The following is a 16,822-nucleotide window of genomic DNA, read 5'->3' as shown; positions in this document are numbered from 1 at the left end:
CTCTGGTTGTTGTGTTGGGGATGAGAAAACCAAATCACAGAATTTCCATATAATGTAATACTATGCTAAAAACCATGTTTTAGAAGAATCCATGATTACAAGGAGAAATGGGCATATTATGTTAAAAGCAGTATGGGGCTTCCCTGGTGGCGCAGTGGTTGAGAGTCCGCCTGCCGATGCAGGGGACACGGGTTCGGGCCCCGGTCCGGGAAGATCCCAGGTGCCGCGGAGCGGCTGGGCCCGTGAGCCATGGCCGCTGAGCCTGCGCGTCTGGAGCCTGTGCTCCGCAACGGGAGAGGCCACAACAGTGAGAGGCCTGCTTACCAAAAAATAAAAAAATAAATAAAAATAAAAAATAAAAAAAGCAGTATGGATACTATGATTTTATAAAATGAGTATATGTCTGTGTGTATATAGGAAAGTGCTTAGAAAAATACAAAATGTAGTTGTGTCAAGTTGTGTGTTACTGATGATTATGCATATGTGTGTTTTTACGATGTATACTTATTACCTTAATGATAAAGCTATAAAGTGATTTTTTGGTGGAGACTTCCCAGGGGCCTGTGGGGCAGGGTAGGGGGTAAAGGCCCTCACCCTGCCTAGTCCCCTGTATCCCTGCCCTGCTGCCCCAGAGGCTCACGCCCCCTCCCACTGCCTCCCCAGGAATGTGATAACCCCTGCTGCAATGCCTCTAATTGCACCTTGAGAGAGGGGGCAGAGTGTGCCCATGGCTCCTGCTGTCACCGGTGTAAGGTAAGTGGCCCTTTCCTCCCTGCTCAGGGTTCTGACCTAACAGTCCAAGAGTCTGCTGGGGGGTAATGGCCAGGATTCAGCCTCTATCCTGGGGAAGTGGTGGCATCAAAGTTTCAGAAACATGGAGCTAGAAAGGGCCCTTGAACAAAGTTTACCTTTTTTCTATATTGGGCCTCACTGAGTTCAGATCGTCCCAGAGGGCTGTGTGTGCCTCCTGGAAGATGGGAGATTAAAAAAAGAAAAGTGTCCAGAAAGAGTAGGCTTGCTTTTATTTGGAACTCATAATGGTCTTCATCACAGTTTTGATTAACATTAATGAATTGCTTATTAGGTGCCAGGCATGGTACAGAGAATTTTATATATGTCATCTCATTCAATCCTTATAAAAGCCCCATGAGATGTGTATTAATATCCTCAATTTAAGATGAGAAAACTGGGGCTCAGAAGGGATAAGTGGCTTCTCTGGGGTCACACAGCAGGAGGAGGCTGAACCAGGCTGACCTGACTCTGGAGCCCACCCTCTTAATATTGATGTGAAAGATCACATCATTTTTACCACTAATATTACTATAGGTCTACAGTCTCTTATCTATAATTCTGAAATTTAGGAAGTTCTGAAAACTCAAAAAAATTTTTTTAACTTATTGGTGGCAAAATTTGACCTGAATTGACATGAGTCTAATTATAATCTTAAAAAAAATCATACTTAAAGTGAATATTATATTTCATTGCAGAAATATTAATGTGTATGATTAAAAAGTATAATCCTAGGCCTTGCTGGTGGGTTATGTAACATACATATGTAATGTGTACGTGTGTGTGTATATATATATATACACACACACACATACACACATATGTATGTACATCAGTGTAGTGTCTGCTTTCTAAAATCTGTAAAGTCTGAAGCCCATCTGATCCCAGGGTTTTGGATAGGATTGTGGACTGTGCTTCCACCTACCACTTGCTGAGGGCTCATGATGTTCTGCGTACTGTTCAAGTACTTTATTAGAACATTCCTTCTAGCATGACCTTCTAGCAATAACCACGAGAGGGTTATTACCCTCACGGGTGCATAAACATAAGGTCCTACTGCTGGTTAAGGAGCTGGGATTTGAACCCAGGCAGGCTGGCTCCATGGTGGGTCCTCTTCCCCTCCATCTTGCTCTCAGGTGGAGAGATGCATCCTGAGGCCACCCTTGAACTGAGACTGTCAGAAAGCTGCTCAGCTGGTCCATTCTTGCCTTCTGTCTTGGGAGGGCCTTGTGGGTGGCGTGGAGTCACCCGGGAGTGTGGAGGGGCGCTGTTCTCAGACGTAGCTCTCCTTGCCTGGCTCAGGGGAACTCCCACGCCATCTGGTTTGACTCTAGGATGCACCCGGCGTCCCCCAGGGAGGCTGTGCTAGCTGGGGTCAGGTCCTCAAGTCTCAGGCTGAGGCCTGAGAGTGAGTGTGGAGAGCGCCCATCTCCCAGTCCCAGGATATCAGCTTGGATCTTGAAAAGGAGTTCCTGGAGAGAAGTGTGTGGGAAAAGATGAGGCTTGGAGTCTGAGGCCTTCAATTCAAGCCCTCTGTGTGATTTGGGGCAGCCGATTACCCATCCAAGCCTAGGTTCTTTATCTGTAAGACGGGAAGAGTACTAATAACTCTGACCACCCTGGGAGGCTGGAAGACTCAAGTGGAAACTCAGTGTTTACCAGTTGCCCAAGGTGTGCTATTGATCAGGTTATTTCATCTGCAGAATGAGGCAAATAGCAGTATATGTAGCTCATGGATATTGTGAGGATCTCACGACTTGAGTAGGTGTAACATACTTAGCCTGGCACTTGGCTCAGTAACGGGGATGTATCATTGCCAGAGTGCTTTGTAAATTCAAAGATGTATGAATGAAAAAAAAAAAGACGTATGAATGCTACTCTGTGTGTGTGTGTATCTCTACATATGTACTACTGGGCTTGGCTCTTCTGCCACTTACTAACCATGAGACTTTGGAGACATTATTTAACTTCTTTCGCCTCAGATTTCATAATCTGTGAAATAGGGATAATTATATTACATAGGACTATCATGAAAACTAAATGAAGTAATATTTGTACTGCACTTAAGTGGGAGCTCCATAAAGTAGCTGTGATTACTAAAGCACTTAGTAAAGTGTAAATTGTCGCATAAATATTATTTTTTACCTACTTCTTAAGACTGCTATGCAGAGTTAGCATTTGTGAAAACACCTCGAAACCCTAAGTCACTATTCATATTAGATGAATGATGGTGATTTGAGCTAATGAGGTCATGTAAAAAGCACTCCGAAATAATGGTAATGGGAAATCCTGTTCCACGAGAGTGATGCTCATGAGCCCTTGCTGGGAGGGTTGAGGGCAGGTGGCAGATTGACCTTTTTTTCTGCTCTCGTTCCTCGGCTCAGCTGCTGGCCCCTGGCACGCTGTGCCGTGAGCAGGCGCGGCAGTGTGACCTCCCGGAGTTCTGCACGGGCAAGTCCCCCCATTGCCCCACCAACTTCTACCAGATGGACGGCACCCCCTGCGAGGGTGGCCAGGCCTACTGCTACAATGGCATGTGCCTTACCTACCAGGAGCAGTGCCAGCAGCTGTGGGGTCCTGGTAAGTCTCTCCTGGGGGGAATGGCCCTCCTCCCACCCCACTGCTTCCTAGCCAGCCTCCCTCTTCAGGCACTCTGGGTCGCTTAGAATCCTTGGCTTTAAAACAACATCTCCAGATATTACCTTTTTTCAAACCCCTTGCCTCAGGGTAGACTTTCAGGGAGAGGCAGTAGGCAGTGTTCTTCCTTGTTCTTTGATGCTTTAAATTCTCAGAGTGGGTGAGTGGATAAGAATAATCCAACAGAAATGGCAGAGGATGGAGACAGAAAAGGAAATGCAAATGGCCTTAAGCTATAAGCAAATTATAACAACTGTGGGATGGGATTTTTTTCATGTATCATATTGGCAAAGACTGAAGAATTAATATAATAAGGTAATAATACTATAACAATAAGAACAATAATAATATAGTTGTGGAGGGTGTGGGAAAACAGGTAGGTACAAACCCAATGGAAAGCTGTTTGGAGATGCCAGAATTTTAAGTGCACCTGTCATTGGGCTCATCCACACTGCTCCTTGGGGATGTATCCTACATTTGCACTTGCACATTTATGTGAAGATAGATTTACAACGATATTCGTTGCAACATTGTTAGTGATACCAATAACAGCCTATAAATCCTTCAGTAGGGACCAATTAAAGTAATTCTGGTACCTCCACACTATATAGCTGAATAAAAGGAGGCAGCTCTGTATGTACTGAATTAAAAAAAAAATCTCTCGTGATAAATTAAGTGAAAAATGCAAGACGCAGACCAGTGAATAGACTATGCTGCCACTCTTTATTAGATAGATTATCTCTAGAAGATACACAAGAATTGTATCTAGACGGTAGAGATAAAATTATCTTTAGAAGATACACTGTTAATTAAGATTGCTTCACCAGGTTGTAGGAAAGTAGGAACTGGAATGACTAGGTAGAAAAAACTGAAAGACATGCTTTATTCTTTAAAATGTTGTGCAGGTATTACCTTTAGTAAAAAACCTGAAGTGGGACAGGCCTTCTTCATTAGAGAGAAGGCTTAGCACACAAACCTCCCACAGATATAAAACCCCAATAAGGTATAAAGAACTGATGTAAAACCTTTTTCTATGAGTAGGTCTTGAGGAGGTGGGGGTCGAATAACTGATAGGGATAAAGAAAGAACAGGCTGAGTGTTCCCTCCCCTAAAACTTTCTTAACCTTCTGATTTTGCCGAGGGCTAGCTCTGCCCTTTGGGGGCTTCTGGCTTCTGCTAACGTTGGCTAGTGTACTGATAAATGTTTCTTGCCCACCCAGGAGCCCGGCCCGCTCCAGATCTCTGCTTCGAGAAGGTTAATGTGGCAGGGGACACCTTTGGAAACTGTGGGAAGGACATGAATGGGAAACACAAGAAGTGCAACATGAGGTGATGACCATAGGGTAGACCCCACGAGATGAGGGTGACAAAGCAATTCCTGCTCCGTCCTCACTCCCGCCCTCTCAGCAGCTTGGCTGGCCCCAAACTGGGCCTTTACATAAATCTGTTCCAGGCCCTTTTGGCAATGTGCCATTCAGCCCCAAGGGAGTCCGAGGGAGGGCACAGATGGCAATGCTTCCTAGAAAGCTGGTCCAACCTCCTTCTGGGGCCTTCTTACAGTAGGGTGGGGCATCAGCCCTCTTGGGTCATTTCCACAGGGTACGAATTATACCCTCATCTGAACAGCCTGTTATTCACCCATTCATTCATTCATTTCAAACATCTATCCATCCACCCACCCACCCATCCACTATCTATTGTGGCTCTACCATGTGCCAGATACTGTGCTGAGTACATGGAACATAACAATACGGTGTAATAATGGAAGTGTTAGTGGGTTGAGGTGGTCTCCCAAAGGAAGTTATGCCTAAGCTGAGATTTGGAGAAATTATCCAGTTGAACAGGATGGGGAATGGCGCTGGTACCTGGGAGAGTGTACCAGGCAGAGAGATGAGTAGAGAAAACTCCTTGGTAGGAAGAACTGATAACAATTTGATATAGTTAAAGTATAATGTTGGGGTGCAGTGGGGAGGGGGCTTCTGAGAAATGAGCCTAGCTAGTTAAGCAGGGACCAGATCATGAGAAGCCTCGAATGCATGGCTAGGGGAGTTTGGACTTTGGCTTGAGAGCAGTTTGGAAATTAGACTCTTACAGGGCAAGACGGGAGGCAGGGAGACAGATTCCTGGTGTCCAGGTGAGGAAGGATGGTGGTGTGAATTAGAGTAGGTATATAGGAGGGAGGGAGTATGGGAAGTCGGGGATGACACCAGGCTTCTGGCTGCAGCACTCGAGTGCATGGGGGTGCAAGGAGCATAAGGGGGCAGGTTGCTCAGGTCAGGCAGTTGTCCTTGCAGTAAAGAGGACTTTCCAAGGCCAGCTCTCTGGCCTCGATCTGCTTGGGGATAAAGATCTAGCATCCCATCCTTGGTCTCAGTCCACATGGGGTCTTTCCTGCTGAGTCCCTACAGCACACTCATTGCCCTTTTGCCTCTCCCCCATCCAAGCCTGCTGTCCTGGTCAAGAAAGATTGAAGCTCTTTGGTGCCCCAGCTCTTCCCCTGCCTCTGATTCCATCTCCTTCCCTCCTTCTCTCTCGGGCCCAGAGATGCCAAGTGTGGGAAGATCCAGTGTCAGAGTTCTGAGGCCCGGCCCCTGGAGTCCAATGCAGTGCCCATCGACACCACCATCATCATGAACGGGAGGCAGATCCGATGTCGGGGCACCCACGTCTACCGAGGTCCCGAGGAGGAGGGTGACATGCTGGACCCAGGCCTGGTGATGACCGGGACCAAATGTGGCCATAACCACGTGAGTCCCTTTCTCCAGCCTCACTCAGTCGCTGGGTTGCAGTGACTAAAGTGTGAATCTGGAGCGAGGGTGCCTGGGCTCAAGTTCCGGCTTCCCCAACCTCTCTGGCCCTGTGGCTTGCTTCCTTTGTTAAATAAGCATGTTAGTAAGAGCAAGACCCACCTCATAGAATTGTTATAAGGATTAAACGAGATAATCCCTGTAAACCATTTAGAAGGCTGGCTATTATCTCTTTTGTCCTTATCATTAATTATCTTATGAATTGAGAAGTGGACTAGACTAGGAGTCAGGGAAGCCTGGGGAAAATAATGGTCAGAGTTTACTATGAGAATGATGTTGTAAAAAACATTTGAAGCACTTGGTATACTACCTGGCACAAAGCAGACAGCTGTCACCATGATCATTATTTTTTTTTTTTTTTTTTTTTTTTTTTTTGCGTTACGGGGGCCTCTCACTGTTGTGGCCTCTCCCGCTGCGGAGCACAGGCTCTGGACGCGCAGGCTCAGCGGCCATGGCTCACGGGCCTAGCCGCTCCGCGGCATGTGGGATCTTCCCGGACCGGGGCACGAACCCGTGTCCCCTGCATCAGCAGGCGGACTCTCAACCACTGCGCCACCAGGGAAGCCCCGGTCATTATTTTTAAGTATAATATTTCAATTAGTGCATATTAATATACAATTAAGTAATTAACATATCACCAACGTATAGTAATATAGAGTGGAATAACACATATTTATTAAAAATATAATATTTTGTTTTTTCTCCCTAATCACACAAGTGATAGCAGAATTTAGTTAACTGCCATCCTGTCCTTGGCTCTTTAGGTTGTTTTTAATTTTTCACAGTAATAACCTGAAGTAGGCTGCCTTTTTGAGTCCCGTAAGTTCTGAGTGCAAAACCCCAGTCTCCTAATTGCCAACCAGTGTCCCTTCCGTTGTACCGAGTGGCTTCTTCCTCATTACAGATTTGCTTCGAGGGGCAGTGCAGGAACACCTCGTTCTTCGAAACAGAAGGCTGTGGGAAGAAGTGTCACGGCCACGGGGTACGCGTGCCTGGGGTTTTGGGGCTCCTCTGCCATGATGACTGAGGGGGCAGGCCCTATGGGAGGCCAGAGCTCTCCAGGGTGCTGACGCCTCTGCCCTGCCCTTGCTCCAGGTTTGCAACAACAATCAGAACTGCCATTGCTTCCGGGGCTGGGCCCCGCCCTTCTGCAACACACCGGGCCAAGGGGGCAGCATCGACAGCGGGCCCATGCCCCCCGAGAGTGAGTGCCTGGCCTGTGTGGGCCTCTGCCCACCTTTGTGAGGAGGGGTGGGTGCCATGGGGGTGGGTGGCATGATGCAGAGAGAGGACGAGTCAGCATCACTATCCTGATTTTGTAGATGAGAGAACAAGAGGGACCGAGTGGGAGGAGTGGCCCAGGCTAGCAGCCTGGTGTGGGGCTCAGCCTCAGTTGGTCTTCCTCTGTCCCTTCTGTTGAGGGGCATGGTTCTGCTTAGAGAGAGATTCAGACAGACCACAGGTTACTGAATAATCACATTCTTTCTGGGGGGCGGTGGAGGCGACTACCCCTTCTCGGCCACTTAAAAATAATCACGAACCTAGGGCACGTTATAGTGGCTCAGATCTCCTTGGATGAACAAAGCTTCAAATGAGGAACCAGAAACTCAGAAAATGTTACAGTTTTTTTTAGTGGAAATCTAAGGGATTCTAGCTCTTTGGTTTCCAAGCTTTTAAAAAGTAATAGAGAACTTTTTTTTTTTTGTTAAGGAAGAAACCTCAACATGTAAAACATAAAAGTAGTGGGTCACTGGTCTATATATATTTTGTGCATTAGATTTATAATTTGTGAGAACATTGAGGCAGTTTGGTGAAACCCAATGTGAAATTGTGGATTATGTGTGAAAGTTCTAATCTTACATCAATCTGTGACTCTCAGTGTTTTGTGTTGGTTGCTTTGTGTCCAGGAACATCATGATTCAGGCTGAAAACTAGTGGTAAATAATAATAGAGCTGAAACTCCTTGCCTTAAAAGGCACTCTCTTCAATTAGGCAAAGTGGCCAGAGAAGCTTCATTATGAGATCTGTGCCAAGCAAGTTGACCTGGTTGTTTAAGCTAATAATAGTGGCTTCCCAGTGGGACATAATGTGTGTTTTTTTTATTATAGTTTTTAAGTTAAAGTAAGTAATACAATGTAAATGAAGATCAAATATCTGAAGAGTGTCAGGAATACGTTATTTGAAATCCACAGCTAAAGCTCAGACCGCTTCTAAGTCTTTCACTTGGGTTCTATTTCTGGAAGGTGCTGGTCCTGTAGTAGCCGGTGTGTTTTCGGCCATCTTTGCGCTGGCGGTCCTCATGCTGATGTACCGCTGCTGTAAACAGAACAACAAACTGGGCTACCTCAAGCCCCTAGCCCTCCCTTCCAAGTTGAGGCAACAGTTCAGGTATGACGGGGTACCGTGAAGGATTTGGGGTCCACTTGGAGATCACAGAGCTTTCCATAAGCAGTACCTGGTGAAGAAGTTGGTGGTGGTGGGTCTAATTCGGGGAAGGCAAATGCCAGGTACACGCCGCTCTCTCCGCTGCTGCCATGCTCCTTGACCGTGGCAGACATTACTAGCTGATTTTTATTAATAAGTAAGCTTGGCTGAGCCTGGTCATCACTTCAGAATCCTTCTCAGCAGAATGCCCCCACCAATTCAAGTCGGAATAGAAATGAAACCTCTTTGCTAGCGTGTATCTATCTAATTGATTTGCTCCCCATTTTAAAGGGCAGGAAACTGAGGCAGGCAACAGAGAAAAACTGACTAGCTCGTCAATCACAGGGGTGGCTGGACATCAGCTCAAGACAGAGTAATTTTTTTTCCTAAGCAGTTCATTCCTTTGAATATTGAAGGTGTATAGTCTCTGAGTCCTCTATTAGATGACACTTTTTCCGGAGGGGATTTTAAATCCCAGGTCCTCCTGGCACGACGCCTGAGGGAGATTGGTTGATGGCTGGTGACATCCTCGTCTTCTTGGGGGAGAAAGGTCTTAAAAGGGTGAAGGAAAGGTGCTGAGGAACACTCTGCTTTGTATGAGGCCAATTGTCTTTCCTTGGGAGTTTTCCATTGGCCACCGTGTCCATGCCTAGGGAGCTGGGCTTCAGGAGGACCCATCCCACTTCCACCAGAGCAGACTTGGGATGACTGAGCTGCTCACTGCCATGCCTCGGTCAGAGGGATGTCAGGCACTGATCCTCAATGAACACCACCCCCTTTACTCTTCCTCTCTCCTTCCTTGTTACTAGTTGTCCCTTCAGGGTGTCTCAGAACAGTGGAACTGGCCACGCCAACCCAACGTTCAAGTTGCAGACACCCCAGGGCAAGCGAAAGGTAAGGGCTTTGCACCATGAACTTTGCCACTTTAACTTTGTCCCTCAGGACTCTGCTAGATTTTCCTAAGCGCCTCTGTGGGCCCACGGGATTGGTGATAAGACACTTTCTTGGCTTGAGAGATGGTCAGCTGGTTCTGCCATCCCCTAATGACTTTAAACGTTGCATCTGACCTCTGGGATCCTAGGCCTCTGTGCATGTCAGTGAGACACACAAGACCACCCCTGACTTTTTAAGTGCATTAAGGGTTCCTGTGTCTCAGGCATTCCTCGTCTTATGCATACAGGTGACCAACACCCCTGAAACCCTACGGAAGCCCTCCCAGCCTCCTCCCAGGCCCCCTGCGGACTATCTGCATGGTGGGTCCCCACCTGCGCCGTTGCCAGCGCACCTCAGCAGGACTGCTAGGAACTCCCCTGGGGCCGGACCCCCAGTAGAGAGGAAAGAATCATCCAGGAGGCCTCCCCCAAGCCGGCCAGTGCCCCCCGCACCAAAGTGCATCCTCTCCCAGGTAAGTGGTTTCTCAGCAACCCTGGGCCGGAAGCATCACTTTTCAGGCCATCAGCCATGAGGAATGACAGAGGCTGGGAAGAGGGAGCTTGCTGACTCATGGGCTGGCTGCCTTTTCTGCATTCTGATAGATACAGGGCACACAGAGCATGAGGGTGATGAGCATGAGGAAATACACTATCGAGGACTTCCTTCCTGGTTGGCCTCTTCTGTGACAAACCACTACCCACCTTCCACCCCAAATGTTAATGTTCAGTTAATGTTTCAGTTCCCCATGGTCTTTTTTCTCTCCTCTAGGCCTTTGCAAATGCTGTTTCTTCTGCCACATATACTTCCTTTTGCACGGCCAGCTCTTGTTCATCCTTAGGTCTCCTCTGAGATGCCACTTCCTCTAAGAAGCCTTCTCTGACCCCCAAGCCTGAGTTTGGTGCCTCTGTACTTCTCTCATCATAGTACTCATTCCACCAAATTGTGCCTCTTGGTATCTTGCACTAGTCGGGAAGTCTTACTGAGGGACATACGGTGGTGATGCCTCGCTCGTCTGGGAGGCTGGTCAAGGGGCCGGGCCTCTGGGAGGGCTGAGTAGGGGCTGGGCTATCCCCCCACCACTGGTGTTCTTTGGAAGCAGAGCAGCCTGCCCAGCAGTCTGTTCACCCGGTGTGTCTGATGGCTCCAGCTCTACCTTCTGGCAGAAGTTCCTGTAGCACAGACACAGATGTTTCCAGGAAGGTGGCCAGGCGTGGTGCCTTCCAGAGCGGCCTGTGTTTTTTGGTGTGGAGCCCCTCAGGTGGGGTAGGGGACTTGCCCATTTTCCTCCTGGGACTGCTGTTCTTGGGCATGGTCCAGAGGGCTCCATGGGGCCCAGGCTGTCTCTGCCCCTAAGGACTGTGGTTGGCTCCAGGTCCTGTGGGGGGGGGGGTCCCTGGGCAGTGTCATGTTTAGCAGAGCCGAGAGCATCAGTTTTGGTTCTCTGATGATGCGAAGCTGCTACTATCCCACTTTTCTCATCTGGGGCAGCGGGGGGATAGAAAATTCCATGCAGAAAGGGAAAGGAAAGACTGACAGGGAGAGAAGAGGGAAGGAGAAAGGGAAAAGAGCAAGAGGAGTAGAGGAGGGACGAGGAGACGGAGGGTGCGTTAGCCTCCTTGGGCGGCCAAAACAGCACAGACCGGGTGGTGTAAACAACAGGAAGTTATCTTCTGATGGTTCTGGAGGCTGGAAGTCCAGTAGGCTAGTTGCTTCTGAGGCCTGTCTCCTTGGCTTGCAGATGACTGCATCTGCCGTGTCCTCATATGGTCCTTCCTTTGTGTACGTGCACCCAGATGTCTCTCTGTGTCTACATTTCCTCTTATAAGGACGCCAGTCAGACCGGATTAGGGCCCACTCTAACGGCCTCATTTCAACATAGTCACCTCTTTAAAGGCCCTGTCTCCAAATACAGTCACGTTCTGAGGTACTGGGGGTTAGAGCGGAAACGTATGAATTTTGGCGGGGCACAGTTCAGCCCATGACAGAAGGAAAGAGGAGAGAAAGGGAGGAAGAGGGGAGAAAGCAGCCACGTGCAGACAGGGGTGTGGGAAGAACAGAGGTATAGAAGGAGGGAGCAGTCCATTGAAACCACTGGTCCTAAAAAACCCACACTGGAGGCCTGTTCAGTGGAGATGGTGTCAGCCTCACCCCAAGGTGCCGCGCAGTAGGTTGGGGGAGGGGTCTCCAGGGACAGTGGACTCCAGCTGGGGGGACGGGAAGCCTGGAGGCTCCATGTCCTGCCCTGACTCCCACTTTCCCTGGTGGCTGCTGGCAGGAATCCAGAGCTCAGAGGGCCACCTGGCCGGTGGAAGTTATCCCAAAACACATGCCAAGCACGGCTTCTGCTGGGCCCGGGCCCAGATGGGGGTTTCTCAAGGGCGGGGAGTGGGAGGCAGCTTCTCTGAGCAGGTGGCGGGGATTAAATCGGGGCGCCGCCCCCTTCCTCAGAACCATTCCAAGAAGAGAGTTTCTGCTGCCCTCATTTTCGGTGTTGGGTAGCTGTGTCTCATGGAGTTGAAGGGGCTACCCCAAAGTGGCGGTTTGTAAGTGGAGTAGCCAGGACTTGCACCCAGGGCTGACTCCAAACCCTTCACCACCCTGTGGGTCAGGTCCTGGCTTAGGCCCTGGAGCCCAGAGCTGAGATACCACTTGCCCTGGGGGAATTCACGCTCTCCAGATCTCAGCTCCACCACCTCCTAGCTTGGTGACATGGACCACTCTGGAGAGGTGGACGGTGAAGCTTCGTAACCTCTTCTATTCTGTCTACAAATGTGTATGAACTTCTACTCTGTACTAGGCAGTGGTTAGCAAAGCAGATGCCATCTCCGCCTCACAGAGCTCACAGCTTGCTGGGGACGAGACTGGTATACATGTAGTGACAGTAGTGGTAAGTGCTATGAAGGAGAGGTTCAGCATTCTTACAAAGAGAGTTATGGGCGACTTGACTTAGCCTGGGAAATCTGGGAAGGCTTCCGTGAGGAGGTGACATTTGAGCTGAGACCTGCGGGGTGAGCAGGCTGTGAGGGGTGGGAGAGGTTCTTGGACCAGGGACCTGATGGTAGGGAAGCTTTGTGATGGAGAGAGCCCACAGATGGAAGGAACTTCAAGGTCCCTTTGCCTGGGGCCCATGGAGCTATGATGAAAGGCTGGAGAGCCAAGGGAAGCCAGACTGTGCCACAGGCATGGACTAGGAATTTGGTCTGCATTTGATGGGAACAGGGCAGTGGTGGAGCATGGGTGACATCTACAGGGATTTCCATCTACAGGGAAATTTCCCTACAGATTTGCCATCTACAGGGATCTCACTTTGGGCTACATTTAGGCAAGAGGGAGGCACAGTGCCTGGGAGGGTGCCCAGAGATGCTTCTGAGACTATTAATCTTCCATTGTTTGACCTGGGTGAGGATTACTTAGGTGTGTTCACTCTGATGATTCATCTGCTTGTATGACTCATTTCTTTTTATGTATATTATACTTTAATTAAAAAATTAGTTTTAAAGAGTGAGAGGCTCACTGTAGCAGCACTGTGATCCGAGGGATGAGACTGGGTGCAGGGGTTACAAGTTTAAACAGCGTCCAGAGGAGAGGTGATGGTAGCTTGGAGCAGCGGGGGTGACAGCGGTGATGGGGTGAAGCTGATGAGGGATGTGTAGAAGAGAAAAGACAGGGGAACAGTTGCTGATGAGGGATGTGTAGAAGAGAAAGGACAGGGGAACAGTTGCTGATGAGGGTTGGGAGGGGATGACAACCCGCCCCCCCCAAAAACCCCCCCACACACAACTGCCCAGTGTCTGGTTTGTGCAGCTTGACTGATGGAGGTGCCACCCGCTGAGGACAGGAGCAGTGGGCCAGAGCGGTTCAAGGACAGTTTCTGCCTCTAGAAAACAGTGCTGGGTGAGGCCCCTGGTAGAGCCGAGCTGGGTCAAAGCCGACGTGGCCAGTGCATGACCCTGCTCTGGGAGGCCCAGTGTTGCCATGCTGATGAGGCTTCTGCCCAGATGACCCGCCCTGCGTGTGCACTTGCACACACACAAATTGTTCGTTTGGCACAGAAAGCAGCCAAGGGAGCACAGCATTTCCCCACGGCATCCTGACATCTGCCCCCAGCTGTTGCTTCCCCCAGAAGGTCTCTGTCCTGGCCTCCAGCAGCCACTGATTTGACAGCTTTCTGGGCTGGAAGCGTGTGGGATCGCATTGTCCGTCCGGGAAGGGATGGCGCTGGACAACGAGGCGCTTTGGTCATGAGAATCTGCTGCTCTTTTTCATTTCTGCTCTCACTTTTCTGCTGGCTGAGAAGCTGCTTTCAGAGGATCTCTGATTTACTCCCATTCTCTCCTCATGCTTGCCTTTGAGCCATTTTTATGCTTGCTAGTGATCTTCTCAGGAAGGGGAGCGATCCAGGACAGTAGGCACTGGAACTCTCACCCGTGGAATCAGCTTCTCTCTTGCACCCCACCAGCTTGGGGATCTGTGGGTGGTGGCATGAGATCCATTCTTTGACCCTTAAAATTTTTTTTTGGCTCACAGAATAAATATAGTTATTTAAATTTTTTTGACGGGTGCAGAGTTTTATTATTTTTTCAGCTAATACGTGTTGAGTGCTTACTGTATAGTAGGCACTGTTCTAAAGCTTGAGCTGTGTCACTGAATCAAACAGAAAAGGACCCCTGCCCCTGTTTCTTATATAGTGGGGGATGGAGAGGCAGAAAATAAAAAATAAGTAAGTTGTATAGTATGGTGGAATGGGATAAGTGATATATACCAAAAAAGAAAAAGTAGATTAGGATAAACGGGTCTGGAAATGCTGACTGGGGAGTGTTGCAATTTTTAAAAATTGAAGTATAGCTGGTTTACAGTGTTGTGTTAGATTCTGATGTGTAGGAAAATGATTCAGATATATATATATATATATATATATATATATATATATATTCTCTTTCACATTCTTTCTGTTATAGGTTATTACAAGATACTGAATGTAGTTCTCTGTGCTATAGAGTAGGTCCTTGTTGTTTATCTCTTTTATATATAGTAGTGTGTATCTATTAATTCCAAGCTCCTAATTTATCCCTCCTGCCTCTTCCCCTTTGGTAACCATAAGTTTGTTTTCTAAGTCTGTGAGTCTGTTTCTGTTTTGTAAATAAGTTCATTTGTATCATTTTTTAGATTCCACACATATAAGTGGGATCATGTGATAGTCGTCTTTCTCTGTCTGACTTACTTCACTTAGTGTAATAATCTCTAGGTCCATCCATGTTGCTGCAAATGGCACATTTGCTTGTATATATGTACCACATCTTCTTTATCCATTCATCTATCGATGGACACTTAGATTGCTTCCATGTCTTGGCTATTGTAAATAGTGCGACTATGAACATTGGGGTGCGTGTATCTTTTTGAATTAAGACATGACACCATAAAACTCTGGGTATATGCTCAGGAGTGGGATTGCTGGATCATACGGTAGCTCTATTTTTAGCTTTTTCAGGAACCTCCATACTGTTTTCCATAGTGGCTGCACCAATTTACATTCTCACCCACAGTATAGGAGGGTTCCCTCTTCTACACACCCTCTCCAGCATTTATTGTTTGCAGGCTTTTTGAAGATGGCCATACTGACCGGTGTGAGATGATACTTCATTGTAGTTTTGATTTGCGTTTCTCTAATAATTAGTGATGTTGAGCATCTTTTCATGTGCTTTTTGGCTGTCTGTATGTCTTCTTTGCAGAAATGTCTATTTAGGTCTTCTGCCCATTTTTTTGATTGGGTTGTTTGTTTTTTGATATTGAGCTGTTTGTTTGTATATTTGGGGAATTAAGCCCTTGTCAGTCACATTATTTGCAGATATTTTCTCCCATTTCATAGGTGTCTTTTCATTTTGTTTATGGTTTCGTTTGCTGTGCAAAAGCTTGTAAGTTTGATTAGGCCCCATTTGTTTATTTTTACTTTTATTTCTTTTGCCTTAGGAGACTAACCTAAGAAAACATTGCTACGACTTATGTCAAAGCATGTTTTGCCTATGTTCTCTTTTAGGAGTGTTATGGTGTCATGTCTTACATTTAAGACTTTAAGACATTTCGAGTTTATTTTTGTGTATGGCGTGAGAGAGTGTTCTAACTATTGATTCACATGTGGCTGTCCAGCTTTCCAACACCACTTGCTGAAGAGACTGTCTTTTCTCCATTGTATATTTTGGCCTCCTTTGTTGAGATTAATTGACCATAGGTGTGTGGGTTTATTTCTGGGCTCTCTATTCTGTCCCATTGATCCATATGTCTCCTTTTGTGCCAATAACACACTGTTTGATAACTGTAGCTTTGTAGTATTGTCTGAAGTCTGGGAGGGTTATGCCTCCAGCTTTGTTCTTTTTCCTCAGGATCGTTTGGCAACTCTGGGTCTTTTGTGGTTCCATATAAATTTTATGATTATTTGCCCTAGTTCTGTGAAAAATGTCATGGGTAATTTGATAGGGGTTGCATTACATCTGTAGATTGCTCTGGTTAGTATGGCCATTTTAACAATATTAATTCTTCCAATCCAAGAGCATCTTTCCATTTCTTTGAATTATCTTCAGTTTCCTTTGCCAATGTTTTTTATAATTCTCAGCATATCAGTCTTTCACTTCCTTCATCAGATTTATTCCTAAGTATTTTTATTTTGGATACAATTTTTAAAGGGATTGTATTTTTACTTCTCTGATAATTTTATTATTAGTGTAAAGAAATGCAACAGATTTCTGTATGTTAATCTTGTATCCTGCTACCTTGCTGAATTCATTTATCAGTTTTAGTAGTTTTTTTTTTTTTTGGCTGTGCTGCACAGAATGTGGGATCTTAGTTACCTGACCAGGGATCAAACCCACACCGCCTGCATTGGAAGCACGGAGTCTTAACCACTGGACTGCCAGGGAAGTCCCAGTTGTAGTAGTTTTTGTGTGAGTCTTCAGGGTTTTCTTTATATAGTATGTCATCTGCATATAATGACAATTTTACCTCTTCCTTTCCAATTTCCTTTTATTTCTTTTTCTTGTCTGATTGCTTTGTCTAGGACTTCCAATACTATGTTGAATAGAAGTGATGAGAATGGGCATCCTTTTCTTGTTCCACATTTTAGCAGGAAGGCTTTCAGCTTTTCATTGTTGAGTATTATGTTGGCTGTGAGTTTGTCATAAATATCCTTTATTATGCTGAGATATGTTCCGTCTATACCCACTTTGGTGAGAGTTTTTATT

General features: G+C 47.0%; 1 protein-coding gene across 6 annotated transcripts in view; it reads left to right on the top strand.

The window, feature by feature from the left end:
• ADAM19 (ADAM metallopeptidase domain 19) overlaps nt 1-16,822 on the top strand; it is a gene marked incomplete at its 3' end in the record, with an annotated part of 91,442 nt that overhangs the window by 66,103 nt on the left and 8,517 nt on the right. For all 6 annotated transcript variants that reach the window (XM_079916548.1, XM_079916549.1, XM_079916547.1 and 3 more), the window contains 9 exons: nt 664-753; nt 3,174-3,369; nt 4,647-4,755; nt 5,969-6,173; nt 7,138-7,215; nt 7,329-7,437; nt 8,477-8,621; nt 9,467-9,551; nt 9,838-10,062. In XM_079916548.1, the coding sequence (XP_079772674.1) occupies nt 664-753; nt 3,174-3,369; nt 4,647-4,755; nt 5,969-6,173; nt 7,138-7,215; nt 7,329-7,437; nt 8,477-8,621; nt 9,467-9,551; nt 9,838-10,062 (1,242 nt within the window). The remainder of the gene's footprint in view (nt 1-663; nt 754-3,173; nt 3,370-4,646; nt 4,756-5,968; nt 6,174-7,137; nt 7,216-7,328; nt 7,438-8,476; nt 8,622-9,466; nt 9,552-9,837; nt 10,063-16,822) is intronic.

The sequence above is a fragment of the Stenella coeruleoalba genome (assembly GCF_951394435.1).
Source record: "Stenella coeruleoalba genome assembly, chromosome: 3".
NCBI classification, from domain to species: domain Eukaryota; kingdom Metazoa; phylum Chordata; class Mammalia; order Artiodactyla; family Delphinidae; genus Stenella; species Stenella coeruleoalba.
The sequence above is the reverse complement of the archived record's forward strand: the minus strand, read 5'-3'. Positions and strand labels throughout refer to the sequence as shown.